The 16,991-nt window shown below is 32.3% G+C and overlaps 1 protein-coding gene across 1 annotated transcript in view; it reads left to right on the forward strand.

Annotated features, from left to right (window-relative positions):
- The window catches only part of LOC127698339 (uncharacterized), a 38,836-nt gene that overhangs the window by 7,182 nt on the left and 14,663 nt on the right, over positions 1-16,991 (forward strand). Inside the window, exons 3-7 of the mRNA XM_052201747.1 lie at positions 1,143-1,448; positions 4,944-4,998; positions 6,200-6,279; positions 11,017-11,097; positions 15,693-15,743. Of these exons, the coding sequence (XP_052057707.1) occupies positions 1,143-1,448; positions 4,944-4,998; positions 6,200-6,279; positions 11,017-11,097; positions 15,693-15,743 (573 nt within the window). The remainder of the gene's footprint in view (positions 1-1,142; positions 1,449-4,943; positions 4,999-6,199; positions 6,280-11,016; positions 11,098-15,692; positions 15,744-16,991) is intronic.

Here is a 16,991-nt window from a genome sequence, read left to right on the forward strand (position 1 = left end):
TTTGGTTCCGTTTTCAAATTGGTCTACATTAAGGTCCAAAGGGTCCAAAATTAAACTTAGTTTGATTTTAACAAAAATTGAATTCTTAGGGTTCTTTGATATGCTGAATCTAAACATGTATTTAGATTTTTTATTATGGGCCCAGTTTTCAAGTTGGTCCAAATCGGGGTCCAAAATTAAACTTTGTTTGATTTCAACAAAAATTGAATATATGGGGTTCTTTGATATGCTGAATCTAACCATGTATTTAGATTTTGGATATTGGACCATAATAGGTGAATGTCCAATTTAAAATTTTTAAGTTCTTAGACCACATTCAATCTGTGTTAGAAACCTATGCTGTGTCAAATAGTTAATCACAATCCAAATCCAAAGCTGTATCAAGATTGAATGTTGTGTCCATACTTCCCCCAACTGTTCAGGGTTTGACCTCTGCGGTCGTATCAAGCTGCGCCCTGCCATTTTATTGACTTATTTTATTACATTTGACTTTTACCTCGAAAACTATAATAGATAAATAGAAACTATAAAGAACACAATTGATCTTCAATGCAAAATATACAAAAATGCAAAGATTACTGAAACCATTGGACGATTTCATACAGGTGTTGTTGTGATTAAATGACGATACATTTGATTAATTTTCCTTTTTTGTCTTTTGTCCCGAAAACTATAATACACAAAACAACAAAAACGATCAGCAATTAAAAAAAATTGTTTTGTCAGTTGAACGACTCATGCTTTTACAAGCCTCTTGTTTTGTAATTGTGTATTGATCATGGCAGTTGTCAATCGGTACTCTAATAATATGACAAACTAGCCAGCAGATTGACAAAACTGATGACATACATGCTGGAATAATCTACTCTTTAGATATAAACTAAGTTGTTCACAGTTCATATGTTTATATGTATACAGACTTGACAAGTATTTGGAACTATATTTCAGTGTGCATAGATTTAGTAGCTATCATGGCTTCATCCTGATTGATGAAACAGGTGCATTAAGAAACAATAATTCCAACCTTTCCAAACAAATCACATAAATGGTTTACTTTTCAAATTACCATTGAGTTCAAACATTGCTTTACAGCCAGTCTTTCCACAAATGTTAAAATAAATTTTGATTGTCCTTTAATGAAGGTTTCCATCCAGTTCTTCGTGGGAAGTACATAGATTATGAGAAGTGTCAAGCTGACAGATACCAACCTTTTAATTTCTTATCCCATGAGAACCACCAATGCTACTTTGTCAAATCATACTGCGCAGATGAGGGTCAAATAGAACACAGGATAGGTGATGAAACGTCAGATCGTACATGCAAGTGCGATTATACTAGAAGATATGCTTTCCATACAATTCCAAGAAACAAAGTGTTCTGCATACCATCAGAAGAGGAGTGTACGTGCTTTAAAAAAACTTGTCCAACGAGTCAAATGATGAATGAAGGTTTGTGCATTTTCCTACCTAGTTTGTAAATGATAAAACCGTTTCATTACACTCTGAAATCTATATTCTACGTTTTTCTGTTTGTTTTCAATTTGTATGTCCGAAGTAATCATAAAGTGTGGTCGGATGCTTGAATTTGCACTAAAATATCAGTCATCTGTCGTAAAAATGAGAGAGACACTATGCATTACAATTTTCTGCTTATTTCGAATTGTTATTTACATGTTAATAACGAAAAAAGACTAAAACTACACAACGGATTCCTTTATTTAGATTGATTAAAATTTGGACGTCACATGGACAAATGTAACAGGTGAGTGGAAGATGGACATGTTTTGTCTTTATCAAAGTTCCTGTTGAATCCAATTTTTACGCTTCTATAGCAAGAAAGTTTAACTGTGAAGTTACAGTACTTGAAAAACAAGCATAATTTTTAGAATGTGCATATAGGTAGAAATAATATCAGCGTGTCGCAAAGATATTACAAATGAAAACAATAATTGTGAATAACGAAATATAGCTTTTTATCACTGTAGCTTTCCCCGATACCCTTTAATACTTGAACCTTTGCAAGTTGAAATATGTTCCAATATTTACATTATGATTCTCATACTAGGAACATAGCTGTAAATAGCAGCCTACGGGACGTATATTGAAAAACCTTTTTGATAACTGCTGAACAAGTTATAACGAAGTGTATTTTTGTGTACATCGAATAACAAGATTTATTAACAGTGAACATACTACATTCATTTGAACTAAAGCATTTTGCATTTTTGCATTGCAGAATCAGGATACATGCATCTAATGACATATGTTTTGGTGAGATGCTTTTAATAAAACACATAAACATCTTGCGGAATAAATGATATTTTCTAAAAATAACTCTCTTGGTCTTACAAGTAGTTTTTGCTAATGATACTAACAATAACTCGTTACTTTATACTTAGAAGTTATAATAGTTTTATATCTCTTCTGTAAAATAAAGACATAAAATCCGTCATCTTCATCTTTCGTAACAACTGATTGTGAACATGTAGAGTGACTCTGTGTGGATTGCTTTAAAAATACTTCTATAGAACCAACTTTACTGAAAATTATAATAACCAGTTATTGGGTATTATAGCATTCAAATAGGTAAACAAAATAGGGGTTACCTTTCTATTTAATATAGAAATCATCTTTTTGTTTTTAAAGGTTTTTTTGTAAGTTCGGTTTAATTCGCACTCAATTGTTGCAAATTTAAAAAAAAATTGTCGTTCTTATTTTGGATATTTTGGCGACATTGCAGATGTTTTAATTTTTGTAATGATTACTGCATTAGCTTACTCATTGTTGGTTAAATCTTTGTTCACGCATTTTGGGGATATTCTATATTCCCTTCTTTCTAGACTATCTTTTATTGAGTTTTAGTATTTTATTATTATTTTCCTTTTTGATTTTAATAAAAAATAACAAAACGTTAATAATGTCGCTAATACGGCACTCTCAATTAAGTTAATAGAACTTACTAATAAACAAGTGATTCGATGTGATCATTTTTATTAAAAGCTGCATATGATTGTATTTTATTATATTAAGAAAATTTCTAATCTTACATTTAGGATTCTATAGAAGTCACTTCCTATGTAGCTTTAAAGTGTTTATATTAATTCGGTTTCTTGTGCTACTTTTTTGTAACTTGATAAAAAATATTTTGAAAATACTGATTTCTGGCGTCAGGCCGTATAAATAAGGTTATTAATGTGAGCTATATAGCCAAGAAGAGCTCAAGCGAAAAGTCAAAGTTTACCTCTAAGATCTTGTTTATTCTAATATTTTTATACGACTGCAAAAAATTTTGCGGTCGTATATTGGTATGACGTTGGCGTCGTCGTCGTCGTCGTCGTCGTCCGAAGACACATTGAATTTCGCACAATAACTTTAGTTTAAGTGAATGGATCTCTATGAAATTTTACCATAATACCATAAGGTTCAATACCACAAAAGGAAGGTTGGGATTGATTTTGGGGGTTATAATACCAACGGTTAAGGAATTAGGGGCCAAAAAGGGGCCAAAAATAAGCCTTTTTCTAGTTTCCAGACAATAACTTGTGGAACGGTGTATTGATCTCTCTGAAATTATACCACAAGTTTCCATACCACAAAGGGATGGTTAGGATTTGCTTTGTGTGGTTATTGCTCAAACCGTTTAGGAATTAGGGGGAAAAACAAGGATGTCCTGGTTAATGGACAAATACTTTAGTACAAAACATAATTGAAAGCAGTGTAAGGGAGGTAATTCAAATACATCATTTAAATTACCTCCCTTACACTGCTTTTAAATTGTGTATAAAGTAATGGTTAATGAACAAGTAAGACAATTTAAAAGCAGTGTAAGGGAGGTAATCCAAATACAACGTTTTGATTACCTCCCTCACACTGCTTTTAAATTATGTTTAAAGAAATTCATATTTATAAAGGAAGACCAGTAAAAATATCTGCAAATGTTGCATCTTTTTTCTTTTACAAAAAAATCCATATGAAAGATTTGACATCATATTTTAAATTCTATTATAAAATAGATTAAGTTAACACTATGGTAAATTTAAATGGGTAATTATGGTTGCAAACTCCATTGGAAATTTGAATTGAGATTATGACCATATCTTGAGGGATAGGGAAAAGAAATTGTGGGGGGTCAATTTTTTCTCATTTCAGATTTCAGAAATTTAAAAGAAAAATTCTTCAAACAAAAAAAGTGTGTGTGTGTGTGGGGGGGGGGGGGGGGGGGGGGGGGGGGGTTAATACGCAACAGCATAGTGTATTGCACAAAAGCAGAAAAAAAGGGGGGGTAAATTTTTTATTTTTTTTTTGTTGGGGAAGGAGGGGGGTCAATTCGCAACAGCAAAGTGTATTGCACAAAAGCAAAAAATTGAATATAAATTCAAATCATATAACCAATTCTAAGTTCTTTGACTACAGTTATTCTGTGTCGGAAACCTTTTATGTGTCAAATGTTTAATTACAATCCAAATTCAGATCTGTATCAAGCGCGAATATTGCGTCCATTTTTGCCCCAACTGTTCAGGGTTGGACCTCTGCGGTTGTATCCAGCTGCGCTCGGCGAAGCAATTTATTACAAATGTGTTAACCTCATAAAAAAAAGAGAAAACATACTGATGGTTTATGATTTAGAACGTTACCTCAAGTGTTTTTAAAAAAATATACCTGTGTTAATATTTGACAATAGTAACATGACATAACATTTTCAAAGTTAGTTAAAATAAATCATTTGAAAATAGACATACAATTAACAGCAATAGGTTATTTTGAATGGTGCAAATCTTGTATTCAAATGGGAAAGAAAAGAGAGAAAAAGGAAATAGTGTATGGTGTAATGATGTTATTGTGTGTGGTACACCTTTATCACTTGCCTCAAATGTTTTATTTGAAAAAAAGTGTGTTGTTACGATACTAATTATCATAAAATTGTGAATCTTGTATTTCTTACAGATTATGAATGTGTTGATTCTTTAGTGCATTCAAATCAGACAGAGTATTCGAGAAAGTAAGTGATCTTAGTACGGCTTTGAAAATAACGATCACTGTCAGCAGCTGAATTTCTTCAATTGATAGATACTATGAAATAGTCACATACGTAAATGATCTTTCTGTGTCTTAAATAATTGTTAGATCAATTCATTGTGGGCTACATAAAATAAGCAATGACATTAGGTATCATCTTCACTTTTATTCGTGTTTGATATCTTATACTACATCTGCTTTCATACACAATCTGATAATTTTACAAAGAACTCTTTTGACGCCCTGTAAAAAGTTATTGTGTTGCATGCTTTGGAATATGATATAAAGGGATGCTAATGCAACAACTGTGAACACTATTTGTACGTGTTGTATAACGCTTCATATGTCAAATGGTAGAGTACCTGGACACTTCATATCTTGGATCTGTTTGTTTGTATGGGATTTATAAATACACAGCCGCGTCTTGTCGGAATGGGGACGTTAAATTCTATTCATGGTGTAGGAAAAATACCACACCTTTTGCATGTGAAAGAAGCATTGAACCAATTATCTGAGAGTCCGTAGGTAGTCTTGAAAGATTATTTTCCCACTATCCAACTATGTCCATCTGTGTGGATTTATCTGGCCTTGACTTAAATTGTCATGGCTGATTGGTCAACGTACGGGTTTCGTGATGAAATCCGTTAAAAAAGATACTAATGATAAGCAAAAGTCAACTATATTTGGTGTATGAAATGACTGAAGGGTGTCCACGACTTAAAAGGTGCATCCAACATCTTATTTTTTAAGTTCAGTGGTCAACATTAAGTTGTGATGTTCAGGTCGGCTCGATGTGACTTATTGTAAGCCCAATGGCATATTTATGTTGTGCGCAAGTGCTGTTGTCCTTCACATAAGATATTGCTTATCAACAAAATTGGGCATAAAATGATGGCTATGGTTAAGAGTTTTGATACCTACTTTCTGTAACACTTTTGGCGAAAGAATCGCCAATATCATTAACTAGTAGTAATAGTTTGTACTTGTTGAATTGGAGGTATGATGTTGAATAATTTTTGAGTATGTACACCAGATTGCAAAAATAATACAAATTATTTGTATTTTGTAGCAACACGTATTTATTGTGTGTCACTGCAGTGACATACATATACCAAATAATGTTCAAAATATCTATACCAGTATAGAAAATAATAATCTCTCGATATTATATGTTATGTTTCCAGCGTGACAGCAGTAATTCTAATAGACGATTTTGATGTAATCTCTGTATCAGAAATATCCATGTGGAAAACAGAAAATTTCAGTAAGATTTTAAAACTGCTTCACTAAATCAATGATATAAGTGCTAACACTTACTTCTTTTTAGGTTTGCACGCACTCACACCACCCACCACACTTAAATGAGGGTCTGGATGGGGTATACAGAATAGAGAATAATTGGCCAAACCTACAGAAAAGGGAACCCAAAACAAACCCAAAAGGAAAAAAGGGAAAAATGAATAAAGGAATGATGGACCCCCATCCAGACCCTCTTAAATAACGAAAATAACAAAAAACATATCTCGTCTTATCCCCCCCCCCCCAAAAAAAAAATCCCCTTTAAAAGACTCACACACACAAGATATTTCTACACTTAAGGCATTGAAAAGTTTGAATGACAACAAATAGTTTATAGTAAGATATCCTATGCATTGCAAATGTGTTTTTCAAGTTAAATATGTATTCTCTGTGCTTTATTTTTATTTGTCCCTGTATATTTTTTCTATATACTTTTGGCGTGGCTAGGCATTTATACATTCCGCCATTGTGTTATTGTGCTATGATCATTTTTGTATTCTTGTCTTTCATTTTTGCTTATGTACTTTGTCTATAGAGTGTCTATATGCCATTATGTTTTTATACGACCGCAAAAATTAAAATTTTTTTGGTCGTATATTGGTATGACGTTGGCGTCGTCGTCGTCGTCGTCGTCGTCGTCGTCGTCGTCGTCGTCTGGCGTCGTCCGGCGTCGTCCGAAGACACATTGGTTTTCGCACTCTAACTTTAGTTTAAGTGAATGGATCTCCATGAAATTTTACCATAAGGTTCAATACCACGAAAGGAAGGTTGGGATTGATTTTGGGGGTTATGGTACCAACAGTTGAGGAATTAGGGGCCAAAAAGGGGCCAAAAATAAGCATTTTTGTAACTTCCAGACAATAACTTGTGTGTAAGTGTATGGATCTCTCTGACATTGTACCACAAGGTTCCATATCACAAAGGGAAGGCTGTAATTGATTTTGGGGGTAATTGCCTCAAATTTTTAGGAATTAGGGGCCAAAAAAGGGGCAAAAAACAAGCATTTTTCTAGTTTTATGACAATAACTTGTGTGTAAGTGTTTGGATATTTCTGAAATTGTACTACAAGGTTCCATATCACAAAGGGAAAGCTTGAATTGAGTTTGGGGGTAATTGCCCGAAACGTTTAGGAATTGGGGGCCAAAAAGGGGCCAAAAATAAGCATGTTTCTAGTTTCCAGACAATAACTTGTGTTCAAGTGTATGGATCTCTCTGAAATTGTACTGCAAGGTACCATACCACAAAGGGAAGGCTGGGATTGAGTTTGGGGGTGATGAATAATAAGGGGGTTCAAAAAAATTTTGAGGGGGGTATTTTTTTTTTATTTTTTTTTTTTTTTTTTCCCTTTTTTTTATCTTTTAAAATTTTCCATTTTAAGTTGGTTATTTCTGATTTATATTTAAAAGCAAATAATAATGATATGGTAGGAGATACACACCAAACAGGATGTGTAAATTATTATATAATAAGTATTGTGCAATAGCAAGAAATTTTCAATTGCACAGTATTGCACAATAGCAAGAAATCTTCAATTGCACAGTATTGCGCAATAGCAAGAAATCTTCAATTGCACAGTATTGCGCAATAGCAAGAAATATCCAATAGCACAATATTGCACAATAGCAAGAAATTGTCAATTGTACAGTATTGCGCAATAGCAATAAATATTCAATTGCACAGTATTGTGCAAAAGAAGATACTTCCTATAAATTGCTTATTTCTTGATCAATTTCAATGGGGTTTTATTCTTGAATTCTTGGGGTTCTTTAATATGCTGAATCTAACCGTGTATTAAGTTTTTGGATTTTGGGCCCCGTTTTTAAATTGGTCCACATTGAGGTCCAAAGGGTCCAAAATTTAACTTTGTTTGATTTCATCAAAAATTGAATTATTGGGGTTCTTTGATATGCCGAATCTAACCGTGTATTTAGATTCTTAATTTTTGGTTCCGTTTTCAAATTGGTCTACATTAAGGTCCAAAGGGTCCAAAATTAAACTTAGTTTGATTTTAACAAAAATTTAAATTTTAGGGTTCTTTGATATGCTGAATCTAAACATGTATTTAGATTTTTGATTATGGGCCCAGTTTTCAAGTTGGTCCAATTCGGGGTCCAAAATTAAACTTTGTTTGATTTCAACAAAAATTGAATATATGGGGTTCTTTGATATGCTGAATCTAACCATGTACTTAGATTTTTGATTTTTGGGCCCCGTTATCAACTTTGTCCACATTGAGGTCAAAAGGGTCCAAAATTAAACTTTGTTTGATTTCATCAAAAATTGAATTCTTGGGGTTCTTTGATATGCTGAATCTAACCATGTATTTAGATTTTGGATATTGGACCATAAAAGGTGAATGTCCAATTTAAAATTTTTAAGTTCTTAGACCACATTCATTCTGTGTCAGAAACCTATGCTGTGTCAAATATTTAATCACAATCCAAATTCAGAGCTGTATCAAGCTTGAATGTTGTGTCCATACTTGCCCCAACTGTTCAGGGTTCGACCTCTGCGGTCGTATCAAGCTGCGCCCTGCGGAGCATTTTATTCTTTATTGGAATAGTTATTTGTTTTTATAGTGATTAAGATTATTACACAATGTTGATTGCTGTACCCCAAGTTTTGACATATTATTGACCTATTATGTCTATTTGTTCTGCTCACACTTTGTTGTCAATATAATGGAATTCTATATGACTGTCATACAAGTGAGAGGTTTAGCTAGCTATAAAACCAGATTTAATCCACCATTTTTGACATAAGGAAATGCCTGTAACAAGTCAGGAATACGATAGTTGTTTTCCATTCGTTTTATGTGTTTGAGCTTTTGACCCTCTACCAAGAAATATATATATTTTGTTTTAGATATATCTATATAAGTCTAAATTGAATCTAAGATGAACGGATCATGTAAACCCGAAGGAAAATATAATACAAGCCCAAACGAAAAAATATAAGCAAGTCTAAATTGAAAACAACGTTCAAACCTATGATTGCGTTGGATAAAAACCGCAATTTTTATACGTGTGCATGCAAAGCAAATTTATTGGTAGAGGGGTCTAAATACAGCACAAACAACATTTTCCAAAAGACCAAAAAGTGAAAAAGTATATTTTAACAAAACGCATCTGACTAACAGGTCGAACAACTGATGTTCTTAAACCCTGCTGACTGTCATGGCGATTGCCAAATTAACGTATCACAAGATGTAACAAAATGGATCTTAATATAAATTTAATACCAAACAGAAAACAATAAACTTGCGGAAAAGATGGTATACCGCAAACATGAGGTGCAAAAATTTGAACACCATATCTGGATTTCGACAATTAATGTCTCTTCAGTGATGTTAGGAATCGAAACGGTATTTGGAAGGCCATATAATTTACCTCAATTTAGGATAGACTCTTGAATTTTGAAGAGTCGAAATAGGATGAACGGATCATATAAACCCGAAGGAAAATATAATACAAGCCCAAACGAAAAAAAATTAACAAGTCTAAATTGAAAACAACGTTCAAACCTATGATTGCGTTGGATAAAAACCGCAATTTTTGTACGTGTGTATGCAAAACAAATTTCTTGGTAGAGGGGTCTAAATACAGCACAAACAACATTTTCCAAAAGACAAAAAAAGTTAAAAAGTATATTTTAACAAAACGCATTTGACAAGCAGGTCGAACAACGGATGCTCTTAAACCCTGCTGACTGCCATGGCGATTGCCAAATAAACGGATCACCAGATGTAACAAAATGGATCTTAATTATTAATTTTATACCGAACAGAAAACAATAAACTTGCGGAAAAGATGGTATATGCAAACATGAGGAGCAAAAATTTGTACACCATATCCGGATTTCGACAATTAATGTCTCTTCAGTGATGTTAGGAATCAAAACGGTATTTGGAAGGCCATATAATTTACCTCAATTTAGGATAGACTCTTGAATTTTGAAGAGTCGAAATAGGATGAACGGATTATATAAACCCAAAGGCAAATATAATACAAGCCCAAACGAAAAAATATAAACAATATATATATAAAACGTCTAGATATTAGTCAACGATCTTTCTTACGAGGGCGCTGGATCGATACGAGTAACGATTACATGTACACAATAAATAAATTATATAAACGCCTAAAAAGTGTACAAAACAACACCAATATTAAAAAAAAGGAAACAATAAATGTAAGCATCTATAGATATTTCGGATAACAGATATCCTTCATCAGTATGATTATGATGTAAAATGAATCATGTCAATCTATTCTCTCTCTCTCTGTATATATATATATATATACATGCCCTTATGCCTCTCATGTATTATATCAAATTTAATGTGTAATGCATATTGTAGTGATATTTGTGTTTTTCTTTTTTTTTTCGATCTAAATATAATAGATATAAGAAGATGTGGTATGAGTGCCAATGAGACAACTCTCCATCCAAGTCAAAATTTATAAAAGTAAACCATTATAGGTCAAAGTACGGTCTTCATGTAAGTTCAGTTTGATGACAGCTGACACAGAATGCATCGAAAATGTCTTAATCATGTAAATGCTCACGTACCAATAATAAACTTATGTGCCACTACACGTGTAACAAGCAACAATCAGATATTCAATCAAACGAATATAATTTCCTATTGACTTGAAGAAAATATTATGTCATGTTTACAGATTTGTTCCTTTATTTTCAGGAATTCGTTTCTATTTGCAAATCATGCTGTCTGGGATTATTTTAAGTAACATTATATTTACCATGTACAGTTTTATTTACGGTAAGCAAAATAACTGTAATCAGCGGTTACAACAAACTTTATTTCATAACTCTTTGGTAGACTTTTGCCATCCAATTTCAGTTATATAGGAAAAAATAAACTTTCCATTATATTCTCAAATAAGTACGTTTGTTGACGAAACGTAAAATTTGCGTATGAATTGTTAGCATGGTATCTTTGGTGTTTTAACAAATTTCCTTGACACGCACAAGAAAATTGCACACATTTTTGCTGTTAATGAACTGTTTGAGACTTAGTCGTGCACCAGTGATTTAATGTAGTTATTTGAGTTTTCTCCAATTTTACAATTCTTAGTAGAAAAACGATTTAGCACATATTTCTGACACATCATGAGAGTATGCTATTAAAGGGTTTATTTATTTATTTTTTTCTAATCTTCCATACTTGTAAACACTTTTATTTTCAACTGAATTTTCAAATGAGGGTACTGATTCCGTGTATTATTCTACCCAGATTATGAAAGTGCATAGACGGTATGGCTTTTACTGACGTTATTTAGCACCCTTTATGTAGTTCGATAAAAAAAATATTAGTCTTAAAATGTTTTACATTTTATATTTGCATATATTTGAACGTTCGTTTTACACTCACTAGTCTTAGTTTTAAATAAACATTCTGTGCTACGTGTACCTCGGGCATTAAAGGCTTTGGTCCATTTTCAGACAGATGACAAGCATCTGCTAGGCATCTCTCATTCCTCAAGAAATTTGAATAAATTGTTTCCATCACACGTCTCTTAATAAAGTACACTGTATTTGGAATATTCGCTGTAAAATGGGTCAGTCCATTGATCCCATGAATTCAGATAAGTAATGGGACAACTATAAGTAGTTAATAGAATAACTGTAAGGTTTCATTTCCATCAGACAGGGAATAAATAATCTTGACTTCGTTTGCATTATTCATTGATTAAGGTTGAGATTTCCTGATTAGGTCCGTTTTTGGAAAATGACGCTGTCAAAGCGTCAATTTTACTATACCATTGACCAGATTTCATTTTATCGCTTCCCGTCGCTTCCACGCCGCCTTCCGAACTCGGTTCCGTATTTTACATACCTATGTCCTGCACAGAATTTCATTCTTAACCTATCCATATGTTTATTGTTATTAAATGGTATTTTGAGCTATCCCTTTGGTATATTTTTCATATTTATATGAGCTTTCGCTTTTATGTGCATGACTTTACAATCCATAAAAAAATCAGAATATAAATAGATCCGTATTGTTATGGTTTTGGAAGTTTTACATACCAATGATAACAAATCGCTATCGCTAGAAAATAGTTCTTGAAAGAATGTTTACCTTTCTTGTCAGCTGAACTTTGAAACCATTCAAAATATAATAATCGGAATCATCTTGAAATCATACGAAAGATATTGGTCTTTATTAAGATTTAAGTTTTTAAGAATGATACGGTTATATCCACGCGGTGCGTATGGATTTGTTTACAAAGTTACTGCTGCAGACATAATATAGCAGTAAATATCGCAGGGGCCAGTTCTATTAAAGAATAAAATGGCGATAATTGCAGAAGTTTTTCTGTCAAAAAGACTTTATTTCTTTCTGGATTTCTTCACTTTAAAAAGAATCAATGAATCATACCAAAAGTATTTAAGGAAAGTTTTACCCTTTCTCTGACAACGTGGTCTCGTCCATTTTTGAAACATTACGATTATTTCATTACTTTTTCGAGTTAACAACTAAACTATTGAACCTGTATTGTTTTGAGAAAAGCATTCCCGTTGTCCAGGTGTTCATTACAAGCCCGTATTTTACGATTTACTTGCATCGCTATTTTCAAAATCGGATACGAAAATTTCTTGAAAATAAAAAAAAAAATATTGAGATTTGCCATCCACTTTTCAATAACTATTAATATTAATTTAAAATCAATGTTAACTGTGGATGACTTGGATAAGGACTGTCATTTAATGACTCCTAAAGATACAACAAAATGTGTAAACAGGAAGTTGTGAAGGGAGACAATTTCATTTGGCAAAATTTAAAGTGCTAAAACAAGTATTGTCAAATCTTGTAAAATATTTCTGGTGGCAATAATTCACATATTCATAAAATAACCAAACACAACTTTTAAAGGTGGTTGTAATGTTTCAATTGGCAAACGTTTATTTATTGATAATCCACCTTTAATAATAAAAAAAAAACTTCTTTAAAAAAAAGATTTCTATCATATTCATCTTGGAATATGATCAAATATGTTAGCATATTTTAAACATGCCTTTAATAACATTTCAGTACTTATGGAAAGATTTATTCCATTTCTTCCTTTGATATTAAAGGATATACCAATTTTAATTGCAAAATTGTAATTTGAAAAATGTAAATAAAAATTAATGCAGAAATTCCAATTTTGTCATTGTAAACCTTCTTAAATATGTGTAAGTAAATTATGAAGCTGTAAAGGATATATAACTAGTTTATAAGTCAAACAACCGAAAGTGATTTACCTACTGTGCTACATTTGGGGATGGGTGGTTATAAAATCAAATTATTTAAGTTATCTAGGCATTTTAATTTTTAAAGTTTAATTAATAATTGAAATGTCACTTATTTGCATTTCAGTTAATGCACATGGCACATGTATAAAAAATCCAGACCTTTGTCTATTCAATATAATAAAACTAACATGGTAGTTATAAATAAGTGTAACACCAAGTCACAGACATGAAACTTAAGGTAAATCAATCTTAAATCGGGCGCTAATACCACAGAGCTATAAAAAAATCCTGAGGAGAACACTGGAGTGTATTGCTTTCAGAGTTATATAAACACCTTGCCTAAGAAAAAGGTCTAGCTAGGTCATTTTTGAAAAAAATGAGGCTATAATGATGTAAAGTGACTTATAACTGCCAACAGCCATGACAGCCACATTATTTAGACTCTGATGGATAGTTATCAGACTGTTATCTCATTGGCAATCATGTAACCACATCTCCTTATTTTAGTATGGGTTAATTGTTTGAAGTAAATGACTCACAAACATTAAATCCTTTGAAAAAAGATAATTCTGCAATAATTTATGTTGTCATTTAAAGATTTCAGTTTATATATATATAAATATCAACAATGAAATTTAGTTGTATAAATGGTGTCACTATATTTGTAATTGTCAAACTAGTATAACAATACTATTGTCTAAATCTACAGAATTTGATCATCCTTTAAGTAACAGAAATAACAATGTCACTAAGTCACTTATAACTTATCTCTTAAATAAGGACTATGTGGGGTATCAGAGCTTGCTTACTGCAGGCTCTTCATCATCATTTTGTTAAATAATTCTACAAAGAAGGGGATAGTCTGTTAATGTATCCCTGACTAAGAATAATGAAACTGCAAGAAACAATTTCACATATAACTTTGAATATTGTAGATCGTTCAGGTAGTCTTGAGCTATTTCTTTATACAAAAGAAACAACCAATATATAAATATAGTCATGTTACACCACTGTCTCAGGTTAGGGGGGAGGATTGGGATCCCGCTAACATGTTTAACCCCGCCACATTCTGTATGTATGTGCCTGTCCCAAGTCAGGAGCCTGTAATTCAGTGGTTGTCGTTTGTTGATGTGTTACATATTTGTTTTTCGTTCATTTTTTTGTACGTTAATTAGGCCGTTAATTAGTTTTCTCGTTTGAATTGTTTTACATTTGTCATTTCGGGGCCTTTTATAGCTGACTATGCGGTATGGGCTTTGCTCATTGTTGAATGCCGTACGGTGACCTTTAGTTGTTGATCTCTGTGTCATTTGGTCTCTTGTGGAGAGTTGTCTCATTGGCAATCATACCACATCTTCTTTTTTTATTCACTTCACACACATATATATATATATCTTGACAAACAAATAAAAAAGCCATAGACATTGAAAACCATTCATTTCTATTCTATTGTCAGTCAGCCTACCTACCATGAACTGAAAAGTCTCTTAAGATTCAGTAGGTAAATTATGTGAAAATCAAGACTTGCATCAAAAATATCCCAATATTAGAGACAATGGCGTAATTTTTCCTCAGAGCTTTCAGCTCTTTGGTTCATATCATTTTAGTATAAATCAAAAATATATTGTGCGTATAAGATGAAAAGTTAAACATGTCTGTCTGACATGGTCATGATGGTTCAGCTGACCTCAACCTCATCTTCACAGTTTATTCGTTAAAACGTCCTTTTAACAAGAGTTTTTCGTTTTCATGATTTTTGTTTTTACGTCTGTTTTTTGAGATATTATAAGTAATAAGTCAAACTATATTATTAGAATGAGAATGAGATGTCACTCTTTAATGGTTCATTTTTTTAGAATTTAAGTGATATATGTAGTGGAACCTTGAACATAAGATTAAGTCATAATAAGTAATTTAGGCTAGACATCTTAGCTTGCTCATTTTGTATCAGCAATCTCTGGTTTCACTATCGTTTCTCCCAGTTAACACCATGTAAAAAATTGCAAAAAAATGGTATACATATGACGTCTGTTGTTTGATTTACTAACATTATGCATACATAAATTTAGTTTATTTATATTTATTAATCTTACTTACTTTTTTTTTGTATTTAAGTTGCTCATCGGGATTTGGAAAAAGGACACGACTTTAAAGTAGCAATACCAGGTAATATTATGCATTATAGTTTCTAGCTAGGAAGGGACAGGTAATAAATTAAACCCTTCAAATGTCATGCTTATTTTTCAGGACAGAAATAAATCCTTGGATAGCAGGCATCACACTATTGCTTCAAGTTTTATATGTTTCATATGGTTCTGTCGAAAACTCCTTTTATCAAGTACATTTAATAGTAACTAAAGTTAAAAGAAGTAAGTTTACTATTTTCGCAGAAATAAATTGCTCTTTTATGATAGCATGATCTCAATTTTGTATGTCCAATAATATTTTCATAATCAATGCTACGTACAGATGTTGTTTTAAGTTTTCCTAGTTTTTTAGGTAAGGATTGCATGAAATGCAATCAAAACCCTAATATGGTACTGACTTGATTTCTGAATCTTCCAAGGGTTATTACTACTTTTGAGATTCACAAAATATAGTGCATTGATCATAACATTCTAAACATCCTGTCTATGAACATTTCCAGAAATTTATCGATGAAATATATGCTCAGATGTTCAAATTATAAAATGATGTTATACTTCTGAAGAAAGTTACATAACTTGTGCAAGGTGCAGGAATCTAATATCTGCTCTAAAAATATCAACGCTGTCATTGTTAAAGTTATTTTTTTTAAATTGGAGTTATCTTCCATTGTCCATAATTGTAGTTGAATCAACTACAAACAATATTTTTACAATGCAATGTTTAATTTTACTTCCCACTGATAAATTAAGGCAATCTTTTCCCTTCAGTGCTAACAAGCACTTTGATTTATCGAATTGTGTGCACATTTTTTCTTGGATATGTTCTTTCTGTTAGACATATTTTAACTGATTGAATCACTAAAATCAATATAAAACAAACTCAGTTGACGAAAGGACAACCGCATATCATCTGTTTCTAAACTATTCCTCATAAAAACAAACTTTTAGCTACATAGTAAATGTGAAGTCAGCATGCTGGACATTTCAGCTTGAGACGGTCATAGACGGAACCCGCTTCTCATTTGGGGATGTCACATTCGAGGTAAAGAGGATGGTATTGTGGTAACAATAATATGAAGATATAAGTCTTCTTCTGTGAAAGTTTTTGAAGGGATGACTTAAACTTTACTACTTGGAAACCTTGATTTAAATTCTTCCTTGTCCCCAACACCTAACTATCAAGGACATCGTGATAGGAAGTGGAAGCTCTGGAATGTCGTATCAACTAGGAAATATACTCCATATGCAGATGCTGCTTGAATTTTGC

Source organism: Mytilus californianus, unplaced genomic scaffold (assembly GCF_021869535.1).
Source record: "Mytilus californianus isolate M0D057914Y unplaced genomic scaffold, xbMytCali1.0.p SCAF_4, whole genome shotgun sequence".
Taxonomy (NCBI): domain Eukaryota; kingdom Metazoa; phylum Mollusca; class Bivalvia; order Mytilida; family Mytilidae; genus Mytilus; species Mytilus californianus.